The sequence below is a fragment of the Ceratotherium simum genome, chromosome 15 (assembly GCF_057802395.1).
Source record: "Ceratotherium simum simum isolate JZ-2026a chromosome 15, ASM5780239v1, whole genome shotgun sequence".
NCBI lineage: Eukaryota > Metazoa > Chordata > Mammalia > Perissodactyla > Rhinocerotidae > Ceratotherium > Ceratotherium simum.
Window position 1 is genome coordinate 52,084,811 of NC_141914.1, and position 16,977 is coordinate 52,101,787.

The 16,977-nt window shown below is 35.8% G+C and overlaps 1 protein-coding gene across 1 annotated transcript in view; it reads right to left on the reverse strand.

Moving 5' to 3' along the window:
- Positions 1 to 6,042: 6,042 nt before the first annotated feature.
- LOC101390896 (uncharacterized) overlaps positions 6,043 to 16,977 on the reverse strand; it is a 584,743-nt gene continuing 573,808 nt past the window's right edge. Inside the window, 4 exon segments of the mRNA XM_087440065.1 lie at positions 6,043 to 6,542; positions 10,836 to 10,964; positions 12,154 to 12,282; positions 15,060 to 15,188. Of these exon segments, the coding sequence (XP_087296191.1) occupies positions 6,391 to 6,542; positions 10,836 to 10,964; positions 12,154 to 12,282; positions 15,060 to 15,188 (539 nt within the window). The 3' untranslated portion in view covers positions 6,043 to 6,390.

Sequence of the window (16,977 nt, forward strand, 5' to 3'; positions counted from 1 at the left end):
GACATTTTACTTTGCATTTCCAAAGTTCCATTTTGAGAAACACTTACCGGCTCTTAGCAGAAGCAGGGGAAACTATAAAGTAATATAGGCCTTGCTTTGAATTCTCTCAGGCAATTACTAGAAACATCATAAAAATGTGTGATCAGGGTATCCAAACCAAGGATATTTCTGAGGGCTCACTCAAGTATATATTTATTCCCATTATTTACAAAAGGTGTTTCACGGGACACTAGTTTTTCAAAACGCTCCTCAAAAAAGAAACTCCTAGTTAAACAATTTGGAATTCTTGGCAAACTGTGTTTTCCTATTCAAAATTCACAAATCACAATAGCATATTAGAGCTCCTGACAAGTATTGTAAGAAAGTGTACTATTTATCTCTGTTTAACCCAGAGTTTCCTAGTTGTTGGCATTGTTATTGACTATAAGACACAAGATGCCTCACCCTTCGCCTTTTCTCCTTTACAAAATAGTATTAATTTGAAATTCCATGAAATACCTGTTGGAAATACTGCTTGAGGCCTCGAGGCCTTGGGAGCCTCTCCACCACAGCCTAGGGACTGTGACAGCCTTAAGGCCCTGCGGAGCCCAGGGAGCAGATATTTAGGAAAAAGCGTACAAAATCTGGGAAGTCTGTGAGAGTTGTTCAAAATAGAATTGTAAGTTCGATTAACATGTCATGGAACAAAACAAGCTTGCTGACTGATATCTTTTTAGTATGTTTAGAAATGGGACGAGGGCAATGAGCTACTGCTGTGATATGTGTGATACACTTAGTGCAAAATGACTGCTCTTCTAGTCATAGGATCCCAAGGAAAAGTATAACTGTTTAAATGTGAAAAATCTCTTTGTTTCAGAACTGCCTAGAAAATAGGAGGAAACTTACAGAAAGCATACTTTCAAATAATCAAAGTATTCACAGAATATCAAAAATTTCACAAGTGCAGGCAGTACACGAGTTAAGTTATTCAAGTAGACCAACAACTTGTACAAGGACTCTGCATGTTAGTCAACTGGCATCAAGAAGATTTTCCTATATTAAAAGAAATAATCCTTGGTGATTGTAGCACAACAATGTGAATGTACTTAATGCCGCTGAACTGTACACTTAAAAATGGTGAAGATGGTAAATTTTATGAGATGTGTATCTTAACGACAATCAAAAAAAAAGAAAACATCGAAAAAAATCTAAGGGCCGGCCTGGTGGCATAGTGGTTAAGTTCACATGTTCTGCTCCTGCGGTGGGGGGTCCGTGGGTTTGGATTCCGGGCACAGACCTACACCGCTTATCAAACCATGCTGTGGTGGTGACCCACATACAAAAGTAGAGGAAGATGGGCACAGATGTTAGCTCAGGGACAACCTTCCTGAAGCAAAACAAGAGGAAGATTGGCAACAGACGTTAGCTCAGGGCCAATCTTCCTCACCAAAAAAACCCCAAAAAATCTAATCTTGTTTTGAGACACCACTAAAATAGTAGGATATTTTTTAATGTTCGAGAATTACTTGCCTTGTAATACAACCAGATTCTTAAAAATGCTAAAAATCCTCTATCACTAGGAAACACTTATCTTGACCAAAAGAGAAGGTAGTCATAGATGCTGAAAAGGATGTGACAGTTGTCAGAATAAGAGAAATACTCTCTTTTTTTCTCTACTTCCACTACCTAAATCCCCAAGCCACTAGGGCTACAATAACAGACTTCAAAGTGAACTTCCCTTTTACATTGCAAAAAATAATATAGTTTTCTACAAATGTAAAATGGTACTTCATGAGTTTTTAAAAATATTTCATTTCCTGTAGTAGTAGTATTAAGAGTAAAACCTACTATGTGGATTTTTTAAGGCTAGGTAGAATACATTTGACTTATCCAAGTGTGCATTAACATAGGAAAATTAACAAATTTGTGAGAAATAGACTTAGGAAATGATTAATGAACTATAAAAGGATTGATGAGCTATAAAACTCACTGCAAAGCTAAGAACGTTTAAAAACATTGCTCCTGTTGGCTAATACCGTCTACTAGACTGTAAGTTTATGAGGGCAGGGAACACATCCGTCTTATTCACCACTATTTTTTTTCATGCTTCCAATAGTATCTAGTGTTGTAGACACTTAATAAATATTCTTGAGTGAGTTAGTAAATACATAATAGAGTTAAAATATAGAAAATTGCTTTTTAGCAATGGTTAAAAAGTGACATTAATGAAGGCATTTTTCAGTCAGTAAATGATTTAAAATATTACCAATTGACCGGTTAGATATCTAATCAGTCACAAGTCCTATTATTCATGAAATACCTGTTAAACACCCACTACCAAATTCATCCAAATCTTACAAATGGAATTTCATTCACAAACCAATGCTCTATATTTCGAGAGACCAATATTGTCAGCATTTAAGCACTTAATATCCAATTCTTCACGTGAATCTTTTTGACTGATAGATTATTGCTGAACTTTTCTCATGAAGTCTAAGGAATAAAACTATACTTCATAGATATATTTATCTTCTTTTTACATAGAGATATTATTACAAAATTTTCTATATATTTTCAGATATCCAATGAAATAATATTAAATATAAATGTTAGTATTAGTTATTTGAATTAATATTCTTCAAAATTTGAACTATTTGTACACAAACATTAAAATGAAGAATGATTAAATGGTGTTTCATGTAATCCTGAAATGAAAGAAGGTAGAAGGTAGAAATGAAAGAGTATGGCAGTATTTGGAAGAAGATAAAAAAGAGGTATCCACTGCCTTTAAATATATTTCCTAATTATTGGTTTTTGTATCTTTTGATTTAGAAAAATGAAAATCTAAGCAGGAAAAGTAGAACATAGTTTCCACATGATTAGCTAAAAGGGTCAAAACTTTGGAATCACTTTGAAATCTGTTTTAAAAGCTCAGCTACTTTGATTTTTTTTATTATAGAACCATGAAAAGTTATTTCAACTGAATTGCATACATAACTCCTAGAGTGTAGACAGTTGCTATTATTTGTTCACTTCATCAAAATGCTTTTTTAAATTCTTGCTACATCTGTATTACCAGGTCCTGGAGAAACTGAGGTGAAAGAGGCCCGGGAGAAGCCAAATCCTCTTTGCTATTTCTAACAAAGGAAATGCCATTCTTGCCACTAACTCTTGGAACGATTTCCAAGTTCTCTAAAAATAATTTAACCTGTGTCAAATAGCTGTCTCATCTGGAAAACTCAACAAATGAATGCAGAAGTTAGAAAGAGTAGAAGGAAAGCTAGGTGTTAAACTGAAACGGTATATCCCAGTCATGTTAGATTGAAACTCCAAATTAGCCAGCACACTTCCATACATCTGCTCCCTTTTCTTTAAACTTGAGTAATATTATTACAAAAATGCATAATGATCCCCACTCTTCTTGTATTTCAAATGAAAGATCCTGAAACATCACAGCATAGGCACCTTTGTAAAGGTGTATTATAGGTGGATGAATTGCTTTTGGGGTTAGCATTTCTACATTCAAAAGGCAGATTATATAGGGAGGAAAAGTCAGAGGAATAATATAAAGTATTTCTACCCAATGACAATGACACTATTTTAACATTGGACTTTAGTTTTAACAGGACATACCTATTAAATTAAGCTTCATTTTAAACAGTAGTTGAATTCTTTAACACTTTGTGCAAATTATTTCTTGGTAGCCAAATCACACTTCACTGTACCTGTTTACATGTAGAAAGCTGTTTACATGTAGAAAGCTCAGATAGATCCTTATAAAAGTAAAAGGTATCCTTTATTTTTTCAAAAATGTGGATCATTGAAAACTATTTTCTTAATTTGAAGCATTTTTAACATAGGAGTTATTCAAAAATGAATTTTTTAATTCTGTTATATGATTTTGCAAGGAAATTTTATTTTTTAATTTTCCAACTGTCAAGTTATTTAAGATTAACATTTATTCTATGCTGGTCCGTGAATGAAATGTCATTGCCTATAATGATTTTCAAACATCTGCTAGTGTCCTCAAGCAGAAGAACTGGAATATTTTTAGGAGAGATGACTTATCACTTGACTATTAACTTTCGCAGGGCACCACCTAAATCAAAATTTTTCAAGGTGACCAAAAGTAAAATGGAAACATTCTGGATTTCAAACATTGTTCTATCTTTTTTGATATGAAAGATAACCTATAAAAATTTTGTGAAGAGAAAGGGCTGCAGTGACTCGCATTAGTTCCTGCTGAGGGGCGCAAGGATCAAAGCGAAACTTCATTCATGTGAGGGGCCATGTGACAGGGCTAACACAGGTTCACGCTGTGACTGTGCCTCCTCACTCTCACGATTTGTTTCAGTTTGGGGTGGAAAAGGGGATGAAAAGAGATAATATATGGTCCATCTACCATTTGCCAAGAACTGTGCTTAACATTTTACATATGGCTTCTCGTTATAAAGAGTTAAACAGGGCCGGCCCCGTGGCTTAGCGGTTAAGTGTGCGCGATCTGCTGCTGGCGGCCCGGGCTCGGATCCTGGGCTAGGATCCCAGGTGCGCACCGACGCACCACTTCTCCAGCCATGCTGGGGCTGCATCCCACATACAGCAACTAGAAGGATGTGCAGCTATGACATACAACTATCTACTGGGGCTTTGGGGGAAAAATAAATAAATAAATAAAATTATTAAAAAAAAAAAAAAGAGTTAAACAATATATAAGAAAAAAATTCAACCAAAAGAAATCTCTTACTGTTTGTTTTTTCCTGCCAAATCTAGAGTTTCTCATCTGTCTTAATAGGAGATAACATCTCTAGTAAGGAAGAGAAACCTGGTTTCTTGCTTTTTTTCCCCGTTTCCAGTTACTGCTTTTTTAAGTCTTGAAATGAAGGGAGTCCAGCAGTGGATGGCAGCCCAAGAGGGAATGCTGTTTTTATATATCTTCTCTGCTCCGGTCAGATGGGGATAGCTGAGAGAAGCTTGAAAAATAATTTAAGGTCTGGAAAATGAGTGAATATTCAGAATAAAGCATAGTTTTCAATTGATTTGATAAAAATACTTAAAATACATTTAAATATAAACATAAAACTTCAATTCGAAATACTGTAATGGGAAAAAAAGGATAAGTTGATTGTAGCTCTTTTAAGACTAAACCAATTTTATAAGTAATCTCTTAGAAAGTTATCTAATCAAGTCCTTTATATCATTTAATAACATTAAATTTGGCGTGGCTGCCTATTATAAGTATGCTATATCTCTGTTAATTATGCCAAGATATAGCAAGAAAAATGTTAAATAAAAATCAGACACTATACTGACTAGATAACACCAAGTGTTTTTCATAAATCCTCAGTCAATTCTATGCTAAATCAGTTTTGATTTAAAAGCTACTCTGGACATTATGCATAAGTCAAATATCTAGTCATATAATTTCAATATTCTCTATTTTTATCCCAATAAAGCATGGGTTACATGAGTAACAACATTTCCAATCAAGAAAATTATTGTTCTCTAACTTGAATTAACCAGTAGTCTGAAATTTCTCTTATAAGCTACTTGAGAGCAAAGATACAATCATATTTATTGCATTACCTTTCTTGGGGTTATCACACGGCTAAGGCTTCAAATGGCTGTAAAGCTGACTTAAATGATGAGCAATTTGGGTCAAGACTACCAGTGTGGATTAAAAGCCTGATTCCAATCAGGCCCTACTCTATGAGAAATGTGTGTCCCCCAGAGCAAGCTAAGCACTGGCCTTGAACACTTCTACACACTTTCTTCCTGTCTGCTGACCAGTGTTGGGGAGAACACCACTAAACATTTTGATGATTCATCATAAGTGTGTACGTCATACTTTTACCCTGATCTTTATGTGGCTAATGTATTAATAGTCTCCCACACCAAGAATCATGTTTGAAATACAATACATTAACAATCTGAAGCAGACTTAGCTGTGAAGCAGGATACTGAGAATAAATAGATGAAATTCTAGACATTTCTAAAGAGGATCCAGCTACTTAATGGCCACTGAGGTCTTCAGTGAATACGTGTGAATATTTCAGTGCAGTCCAACCTGAACTGAAAAGCAGTTCTAACTTCCAAATTTAAATACCGCCTGTGCATATAAAAAAAGAGGCTCATTTATTACTCCAAAATGTTACTACGGTTGGGATCTTGAAAAAACATTCTCTTTTTCTTAGGCATGTTCTTCAGTAAAAGGAAGTTGGGAAGGGTAGGCTAGAGAATGGAACTTCTGCTTGGAGACCATAAACTTGAGACGTCCTGTTTTTCACCTCACAACAGGCGAGGCTGGGCTGAAGGTGGTTGAGTAAGTACATTCCTCTGCCAAAGTTAAGATGATGAACCGTGGGTAACCTCAGCAAAATTCTACTCACTCACTGAAAAGCTGTTACTGTTTGGTTATTGAGGATTGTCCAAACCGTTTTCCTCACAGGTTGGATCCATTCTTTTTGAGGGGCAAGTGCAGTTCCCATTGAGAGAGTTACAGAGAGCTCTGTGGACACATTGGCACTTCAGGGCACAGTTAGGTCCATACTGGCCTGACTCGCATTCTGTGAGGGAAAAGTAAAAATAAGAGCGATTCAAATATAATTTTCTATCACACAGTCTTTTTACTACTATTTCTTGGAATTCAATAGGATAATGATAGACTTGTAAAGAATTCTGGTTAACCATGTGGTATCTTTTTCCCATGCTAGAATGTTATATAATAAAAATAAGGACTTTAATGGAAAACAGGAGGAGGCTGGGGAGTGTCAAGGAAGTTAGTGACAAAATTGAAAAGAGGAGAAGACAGGGCAGCAACTTCTATTTTTAAAGTGCCATCTCAAAATTAGATTATTCAATAGAGTTCATCGCACTGGTGATGTGAGGGACACAGGGAAAATGCATCAGCTGTCTTGAGGTCAGAAAAAGGCAACAGTTACCCAGAATACACAATATATGAAATTTGTCTTTAGGTCAAAAACTTGATTATTTGTGTTTATGTTGTTAAAAATGAAATGGCTTTAAATTCAAACTTCTATCTCTTAAAATGTGTCAAAAGGGCCATAGATCCTCTGTGAACCTACCTTTGTAAAATCGTGCTATCTGGACTAAAGTGATATAATACAACTATCTTTAAATTGAATTGCATTGTGATTGCAACCAGTAGAGAAATGAAGGGGGGAGGGAATAAAAAGTGTTAACTTTATCAAAATAACTAAACGTGGACTAAAGGGGGCCCCCAAACATCACACCCCAGCCTGAGCATTTGGTCTTAGTCTGATATCCAGCAGAGAATCAACAGGTTCTGTTTCGGAAGGATTGTGAGGTTAGGGAGAAAGCCAAGCCCAGCCCGTGGAAACAGAAAATGGGTTTATATTTCCCAGTCAGTCAGGCAAGACTGGGAAGTAATTCAACTTAGCAACATTTAAGGACCAGAGCAACTTAACTTTCCAATAATAATAGTCACCTAGCTCTATACCATTTACAAACTGGGTTCCTAAAACATTATCTCAGTCGGTTCTAACAAAACCTGTGAGGTAGGCAAAGCAGTGAGGTAAGCTCTCTCATTCTAGAGAGAGAGAGACTGAGGTTTGGTATGGCTTAAGGGATCTTCTCAAATCTTATATCCCTAGTACATGACAGAGCTGGATTTCTAAATCTCATCTAGTGCTCATTCCTCATTCAAGGCATCAAGCATATGTAGAAGAAAGCCTAAAGAAGGAAGTGGAAAGCTGAAAAGTAGAAAATTTAGAAATATCAATATAAATGTGAAGATACAAGTACTAGAGCAAATTCTGAGTCTGTGGGCAAATTTTGTTAAACATTTCTTTATTGCCTCAAAATTCTCTTGGCTAGGTTGGAGATTCACCCCAAACACTCCACAAGGAGTTGGATGTTTATTTTTTATTTTTTGTGCTCTTAGATAATGAAGGCGTGTTAAGATGTGGTCTAGCTCCTTTGCCTAAGTTAACTCGTTAGATTTTAAACATGAGATAAGTGGAAATTCATAAATCTATTTTGTAATTCTTTTTATAGAGATTCAACATGAGCAAACAGTAATTCCATCCCTTCCCAAATGAGGGAACAACAGGGAGGTAAAAGAACCTTTCAGGTGATATAAATGCTGCTCTGAAATAATCTTTTCTTTAAACCATCACAGCATATGAAAATTAAGAAAAAAAAAATCTTTTGTCATTTCAAATTTAACCTACCATACTCACCTCTGCCCAGTGTGTGGGAGGATTACTTAGTTTGGTGGTAAGACCTAGTTTTCTTGTTTGAAAAAGTTATGAGTCAGGATCTCTCCTGAGCAGCTCAGAATCTGATTTTAATTTCTAAAAATACCACATTTTCATATTAATAACGATGTGTATTTAAGACATCTGTTTGAACGTCTGCAAATGTTAATTTACCAAGGGGGTGGGGACATAATCCAATAAAAAGCTGCTACATTCTTTTATGAATTAACATTATGGCTGTTTAATAGGTCCTTTACCAGAGTTCAAATTAAAATGAGGTCTTTTATCTTTATAGTGCCTGCATAGGCACAGCTGCTCACAGTTAATATCACAGATGAACTATGCCTAATTGAAAATAAAAATGCAAATAAAAGACCCTGTAGTACATCTGTACAGGCTGTGGGTACCCCAAAGAGCTCATGACAAGAGGGACCTTGAGGTGCCCACCAAGAATGGACACATTAATACATATGACCCACTGTCACGGGGCAATTTAGTTGTGGGTGAAAGAGACTGTATGATATGCGAATTTAGTCTACAGCAAGTCCATAGAGCGAGGCTTTAATTTGCAGCCTGTCCATAAGCTCTCCTGGTGTAGTGGCTAGTTTTAAGCCACTGCTGAGTGCTGTCCAATAGATCTTTCTGCAATGACGAAAATGTTCTACACTGCACTATCCCGTACTGTTGCCACTAGCCGTATGTGGCCACTGAGACGTCATGTGTGACTGAGAATGTGAATTTTAAATTAAACTAAATTTAAATTAAATAGTAACCTGTGGATAATGTCCAATGATGCATACTGGACGATGCAGAGAGACAATCAAAAGCAATTCTTACTCTGTTCTCTCCCTTGAGAGGTAGTAGAGCGGGCATGTTGAAAGTCTGGCTCTGGACCCAGACTGCCTGTTTCAAATCCCCAATCTGCCACTTATTAGCTGTGTAACCTTGGGAAAGTTACTTAACTTCTTTGCGCTTAGCCCCTCATCTATAAAATGGGAATGGTGATGATAGCAAAGGAACCCAGCATAAATTAAAATGCCTGGCATGTAATATGCAGTCAATAAACATTAGTGGTTTTCTTCAATATTTAGATGAAACCACAAATGCTATAAGCATTCTGCCTTTAGTGAGCATTTCATTGGTGACATGTGTACTGTGGCTTCACCAAGATGTCATGTGGGTGTTTATTCTGACAGACTTAGTTTAGATATATGACAAGGTTCAGCTACTTCTATCTATCATGACTCCATGAAGAATGCTGAGAAGGGAAGCAAAAATTCCTTCAACAAAAATTTGCTGAAGACTATTATGTGAGAGACCTTGCTATAACACTCTTGATAAAAGATACATAAACGTGGATCCAACTCTCAAGAAACTTGCAGTGCAGTGAAACACAAGGATTAGAGATTCAAATGAAGAAGGTTTGCAAAAAAGAAACGTCAGCATCAGTAAGCTCCTGAGTTGGAAGAGTCCAAAGGATTCCAAGTCATAACCCTTGGATTATGGGTTCATAATCCTTGGCTTTATTCTAAAAGCCCATAAAAAAGGGAAGAAGAGGGATATGAAAGAACATAACACTCTTGATGAGCCACTGGGGGGTCCTTATTCTGTACTACATACAGACATTCATACATGCAGTACTGTCCGCTAACAGCACCACCCAAGGTCTGAAACCAGACTGCTTGGGTTCAAATCTTGGTTCTGCCACTTACTACCTTTCTGTGCCTCAGCATCCTCATCTGTCAAACAGGAATAAGAAAAACAACAACCTCATAGGGTTGTGGTAAGGATTAAATGAATACAAGCAAAGTATTTAGGATGGTGCCTGTCATTCAAAGACGGTAGCTTTTATTGCTATTTCTCAGAAGTAAGGTGAGGTGGGGGAGATGGTGCTGGGTGAATAGCATCCTCCTGTAGCCTGGAAGGTTACTTTGGCTTTCTTAGCATTACTGAAATCCCAGGTTACAGAATCATAGATTAGTGCTGGAAATGATCTTAGAAATATGTAGCCTCAACCCTTCTTTTTTTGGCAGGTGAAGAAAGTAAATTCTGAGATTAAATGCTCTACTTTGGGTCATAATCTGTGGGAGAGTCAGTCCTTCAGGACTATTGTGAATTACATAAAACCTTTTCATCTGGTAAGCATCTGTTAAGTTTAATAGCAAATGATGCATCAACGATGCACTCAATCTACTTTCTCCTCTTCTTAACACAGTCCCCGAAGATTTAGAACTTTAAGTTCTAGGCCAATCTTTCTGTGAGTGGAAAGAAAAATAAAGCATAAATCTCATTTCCCCAAGAATAGCTGGGAACTTGGTTCTCAGGAATACTACCTGAACCATTCCTTAATTGTCCTTATTCTCATGATTTCTCTGGACCACTTTTGTGATCCCGGTGTTTAACTGCATCTCTTTGAGGGACTTACAAGGTGTCCTATGCCATTGTGGTGCTGGTTTTGGGTGCCTGTGATGTAACAGCTACATACCCTGATTAATCATACTAAGGGTAAGGTGACAAGCAATGTTCTTTAATTGAGTAACGTTTTTAGTATGAAAACGCCTATATATCTCCGTATAACCCATGAGTCAGAGGGATGTCATGAAGTACTTTGGCTCATACCAGCTTCACATCTGGCTCCGGTTCTTCCAGGTGGGCAGAGGCATTTTCCAGTTACTGCGTGGCGGAAGCTTTCTCTTTCACAGTCACAAGGTTGACGGCAATTGTCTCCAAACATTCCAGGTGGACACTCTACCAAGGAAAGAGAAATGCTAAAAAATTAACCCATTGAGCTTTCACTAATGTACCTAAATTGAGATTAAATATACAATTTCCTTAAGATTGAGCCCAAGTAGCAAAATGAGATTCTTTGGTCAGAAGAAGAGAGGCAAGTTTTGGAATTCTCAGAAAGAAGTTTTATTTTAAACATGATTACACTTGCAGGTCTTAAAATTGATTTACTTTGACACTTGTTTGTGCCTGTTGGAATGTATGTAAGCTTTTTGAAGATAGGAACTTAAGGAAGGAGACTGAGTCTACTAGCCAAGTGTATTACTTTTAATATTTTTCCTCAAAATATTATTTATTTATTTACTGTCTATTTTTCAAGAAGACTGTAAGCTCCACTTATATTCCCAGAACTCAACCCTAAATAATAAGTGAATAAGTGAATAAAGGATGGACGAGAGATACTATATGTAAAGCTCTAGTGACATATGAGGATATGGTATGGGACTAATGTATAGATCCTTTTTAAAGGCAATAACTTTGATTCACATAAAGTCAAATTACCACTATCATTATATTATCATTAGTATGGTTGTTGTAACCATATGCACAAGAATGTACATAATCTAGGCTAAAATGGGACTTCGAGTTGTTTACTGAGCACTATATAGATTGGCATTGTTTGGAATGGGCCTGATCAGAGTCTTTTAGGGCTTTATAATTTTTTATTTCAAACTGAGTAGCCCAAATTCTCACCTCTATATCTTCATACACACTCATGGCTGTCATAACTTTCTAGTGATAAATGCCTAATTCACATCTCTAATTCTTTTTCATAAAGTCCTTGTATCTATTTCAATGCCATTGAACCCAATATATGTCATTCTTTTGAAAGCATTTAATAAAATATTTACTCTCATTCAGAGGTAGAATATTTGTCCATTGAAGACTAACAGCGTTAGTGGTGTTTTGAGATATTAAACAATTTCATTTAGGGGACAATAAAATTTGGGGCCAATTAGCAACAAAATCAGAAGGACCCATTATTATATTGGCTATAGAGTGAATTCCTGTCACTTTAACATCCAAGTGGGAAGATTAGGTGATTATTCCAAGTTTTCAATTTGGGCTTACATGTTTGCCCTCAGATGGAAAAATCTCCCAGTCACATAGAATTCCTACATTCACATGCTTTAAAAAGCTCTGGCCTTACCTTTTCCACACTGGCTGCCATGGAAACCTGCTGGACAAATGCACTGTCCACTTGCTGCATCACAACTGGCTCCATTTTTGCAGTCACAGATGTGAGCACAATTCAAACCATAAAATCCAGGAAGGCATGCTAGAAAATGGAAATGTCAAAACGCTATTTTGGTACTTTAAGAATAAATAAAGGGAAAATGAAAGGATATGCTCTAGGTCATTTGTTTTTCAGGACCAAAGGAGATGAGAGCAGAGAATAGGAAAGCAAGAAAAAGTTATATGGAGAAGCATATTGACAATAGTTTAGTCATACAGATAAGTGAATATGCAAGTGCCATTCTCTACAACTAGTCTAGAAAAATTCATAATAAAATTTAAAATAGTTTCAAGTAGATGAAGTTTATTTGCCATGCTATGCTATAGTCAGCCAAAGACTTCAACAAAATCTTCCAATAATCCAAATTCCTTAAAAAGCAATGTCTTTAAACTTCAGATCCAGGCTAAATTTAGTGAGAATGGTTTGGTATTAAATTCTTTAAATAAATAAGAGAGTATCTGTGGAAGGTGAGTCATATAGCTCTTGATATCTGAAGGCCTGGGAACGGATGACAGAGGTGGGTATGAGGGAAAGTGGGGAGAAAGAGAAGGAAGGAGGAAGGGAATAAAAACCAGAGAATATGATGTATATACAGTAGGTTAACAACTTACGAGGAAGTTAGGTTTCAAAGTCAGTGAAATTTAATCTTTGACAAATTTCCTTAGATGGCTCGTAAAGTACAATGTAGAACTGTCTCTTAGCAAGTCCAGAATAACCTGTTTTTCCTCTATGGTTGGAGAAGATCAATATTTTTGTGGCTGAATATCAGAAGAAGTAATTGGTTTGCATTTAGAGACCATGTAGTTCTTTAAATGCTAAAATTGTCCCCTGTCCTGGGAGATGCTCACCCTGAGAGAGGTGTGTGAGAGCGAAGCTTGACTGCAGACAAAAGATTCCCGTTTCCTATCTTGAGTTTTCTCCAGGGCTGTGCTCACCACTCACCAATGGGAATGGCAGGGGGATGACACTTCCTTGCCCTTCAGTTATCGTCTCCTCTCTCTCTCTGTCCATCTCTGTCTCTCTCTGTCTCTTTGTTTCCCTCCACCCCCTGCCCAGGCGCCTAGAGTTGGATTTGCCTAGGCTTTACGTGTATGACACTTCTGTAGCATGGAGTTCCTCAGGACAGATTCAACATTCGGAAAAATTTACATTCAGGGAGCAGAAAAAGGAAGCAAAACCAAAAGCAGATAAGGAATAAGTTATTTTATACAATATACACTCCATATATTAATATATTAATATATACTCCATTTTCTGATCTCATTATAATGTTAAAAAATGAATAATAAAAGAAGATCCAGTGCAGGGTTTCTTATGTTAGTTCTTGTATAATCATTACTGTGAATACATAGAAAAATCAAATTTCCTTTCTCTCTCTTGTTTTAATTATATATAAAACTGAACTCATCAAGGTTGCTTGCTTGACTTTTCCATTTCTCTAAATAATGCTATCATTCTTCTAGGTTCCCTGGCTTGGAACTTTAGAGCCATCTTTTATTCCTCCACCTTCTTCAACTCTATCTCCATGTCTCCACGTCAATCACAAAAGACAGTTAATTGTTCTTCCAAAATATTCTTCTGTTCATTCATTTCCATTTTTATCTCAGTCCAGATTTTTAAAATCCCAGACTGTCACTATAGCTTTCTACATGGACATTACTGATGGCTCCTTTTCCTAATCAGCAATAATATACCTAGTTTACAGATTTATTTCACCAGAGTGATGTGTCTTGTCTACTCGGAATCTTCCGTGATACTCCAGTGTATGTAGAATGAGATTTATGGGTGTTGAACGGAATTTTTTTTCCTCTCTTGTGCTTATTATTATTCCAACTTTGAAAACATAAAAGCAAACAAAAACCACAAGATATTTGGTTCCACATACCCTGACCCAAGAAACCTTAGAGTGGTTGGCAAGAGTTCTAAATCTTGAAAGGCTTAATAGGATTTGTTACTGTGAAATATGTTTGCCAGAGCCTAAAAACAGGTCGAAACAAATGTCAACAATTTTAAATCTTGTTAGTATCACTTCAGAGGCTTTAAAAAATTCTTTACTTCTAAATAATTAATATTCATCTATCTTTTGCCACATGCCTCAGTGCTAAATGTTTACATGTATCTTCTTATATAATCCTAGTGATAATCTTTTAAGGTAGGTGGTATTATTATTCCTTTTCTGTAGATGATGAAACAGAAACTTATGGAAGTTAATAGTTTATACTGCACTAGGCCATATATGACTAATTCTAGAGTTTAAGCTCTCACATCTTAATCTCTTAACTGTGTGGTCCATCAGGGCTCTCTGATATCAAAGACAAATTATTGTATAATTCTCCCTTTTCCTAATTTTAGCTGAAAATATTGAGTCCAAATGAAGAAATGATATAAATAAATATGTTCAAAGAGAACTTGAAGGCAGATCTTTCAGAGTCAAGCCTAGATTAACATGAGACAAATAAACAGCTTCCTTGTCTATGTTTTGCCTAAAGGCAGCCAGTGGAAGGAGAATTATTTTGTTCAAAAAGACTGGCAGCTAACTCCTCTGGGTGTCTCTACTCCAGATGATCACAGAACCATAGAATTGTTTCTTGGACAGCAGTACCAAAAAGAATAAACAACCGCAATTACTTCATCAGGGCAGTTGTCAAAATCTAGAACTTAAATTAGAGCTATGAAATAGATTGCAAGAATATACACTAAAATATTAACTGTTGTTCTAATCTTATGTAATGTGAACGCATTATTATGACTTTAAAAATAGTTTTTAAAGTTTAAGAGTTATCAATACCATAATATGCCCACTCATTTTCTCTGTTTACTATGTTCACAGCCTCTTCCGTAGTAATCTTGGAGGCACTCACAGCTTCCAGAAAACATGTTGCAAACTCTATTGTTCTGACAGGAGCAGTTAAAATGGCAGCCTGGGCCATAATAACCAGGAGAACATTCTGGAAAAGAAACCACTGGAGTATTAGTTCTAGTTAAGACAATGGAATTTGTAATGAATTCAAAGACAGAAAAAAACAGTAGAATTAATAAAAAAATAAAAGCAGACAAATCATTAGCTAACCTAATCAAGATGAAAGAGAGAAAGCACAAATACACACAGTTTAAAAAAAACGTGGAATGACCATTAAAAGGAATAAATATAAAAAGTATAACACAATAAATATAAAAACCTAAATGAAATGGAAAAGTTATAGAGGACAGCTTATCAAAATTGTCCTAGTTTGAGGCAGAAAACCTAGATAGGTTAATTATAATAGAAAAGCAATAGAGAAAATAGTAAAATAGCTCCTGCATTAAAAACAAAAAACCCCACCAGTCCTAGGTTTCACAGGGAAATTCTATAAACCTTTATAGATCAGATTGAAAAAAGAGGAAAATTTCAAATACATTTTATTAAGCGAGTAAAACATCAATTCCAAAACCTGACAAAAGTGCGTAAAAAACTACAATTCAATTTCACTTATGAATATTGATGCCAAATTCTTAAAAAATATATGTACACAGAAACCAACAACATATTATAAAGTAATATATCATGACCAAGTAATATTTATTCCAAGAATGTAAGGTCATTCAATATTAGAAAATTCATTAATAAATCATATTTATAAGCCTAACAAGAAAAATCATATTATTAATTCCATAGATGCAGAAAAGACACTTAAAAAATAAATTCACCAAAAAATTCAGTTAAAACATTGAATAAATTAGAAAATTAATAGCTATCTCTTAATATGAATATTAAAAGCCAACATTTTCCCTAATGAGGAACAAAAAGCTTGAACAAATGGAAAGGTATGCCGTGTCTGTTCTTGGATAGGATGAGTTAATATCATAAATATGTTAATTCTCCCTAAGAGAGAGTAAACACAGAGGACTACAAAACAGTAAAAAATAGTTGATTTTTTTTTTTTGCATCTAGACAATTTGATTATAAAGTTCATTTAGAAGGACAAAGAAGCAAGAATAGCCAGGAAATCCCTAAAAAAAGAAGAGCAATGGAGGGTGGCTAGCCCTGTCAGTATCAAATACACATAATAAAGATTGTATAATAAAAATCATATTGTATTTGCACATAAATAGACAAACCAGTAGAACAGAGCATCTAGAACTGTACCTAACTGCATATGAATGATTAGTATTTGATGAAGGCTGCATCTCAAATCAGTGGGGAAGACAGACTTGTAAAAGCTGCATTATGATAACTGAAAAACCATATAAGGGGAAAATGGATCTATTCTTCACACAGTACATCAGGAAATAACTTTAAAAATGATCAGAGACTTAAATGTCAAAAATGACATCATGCAAGTATTGAAAGAAAAGATGGGGAAACCTGAGAATGGCAAATACATTCCTAATTATGACTCAAAATTAAAAAAAATAGAGGGATGAATGACATATTTTATTACCAAGTAAAACAAAACAATTTTGAATCGTGCAGAATGTATAATCCAAAGATGATCCTAATGAAGTACGTCTCCTGGGATTCACATCCTTGTGTTGTCCCTCCCACATGGAACCTGGGCTGATCCCATGACTTGCTTTATTCAACAGGATATGGTGGAAGTGACGTTACATCATTTCCAAGCCTTAGGAAGACCTGGAAACTTCTGCTTTGAGAAGTCAGCTGTCACGTAAGAAACCCAATTATCCTGTTAGAGAAAAAGGCCATGCAGAAGTCTTAGATGCCACAAGGAGTGTTATGGACCACATGTTTGTGTCCCC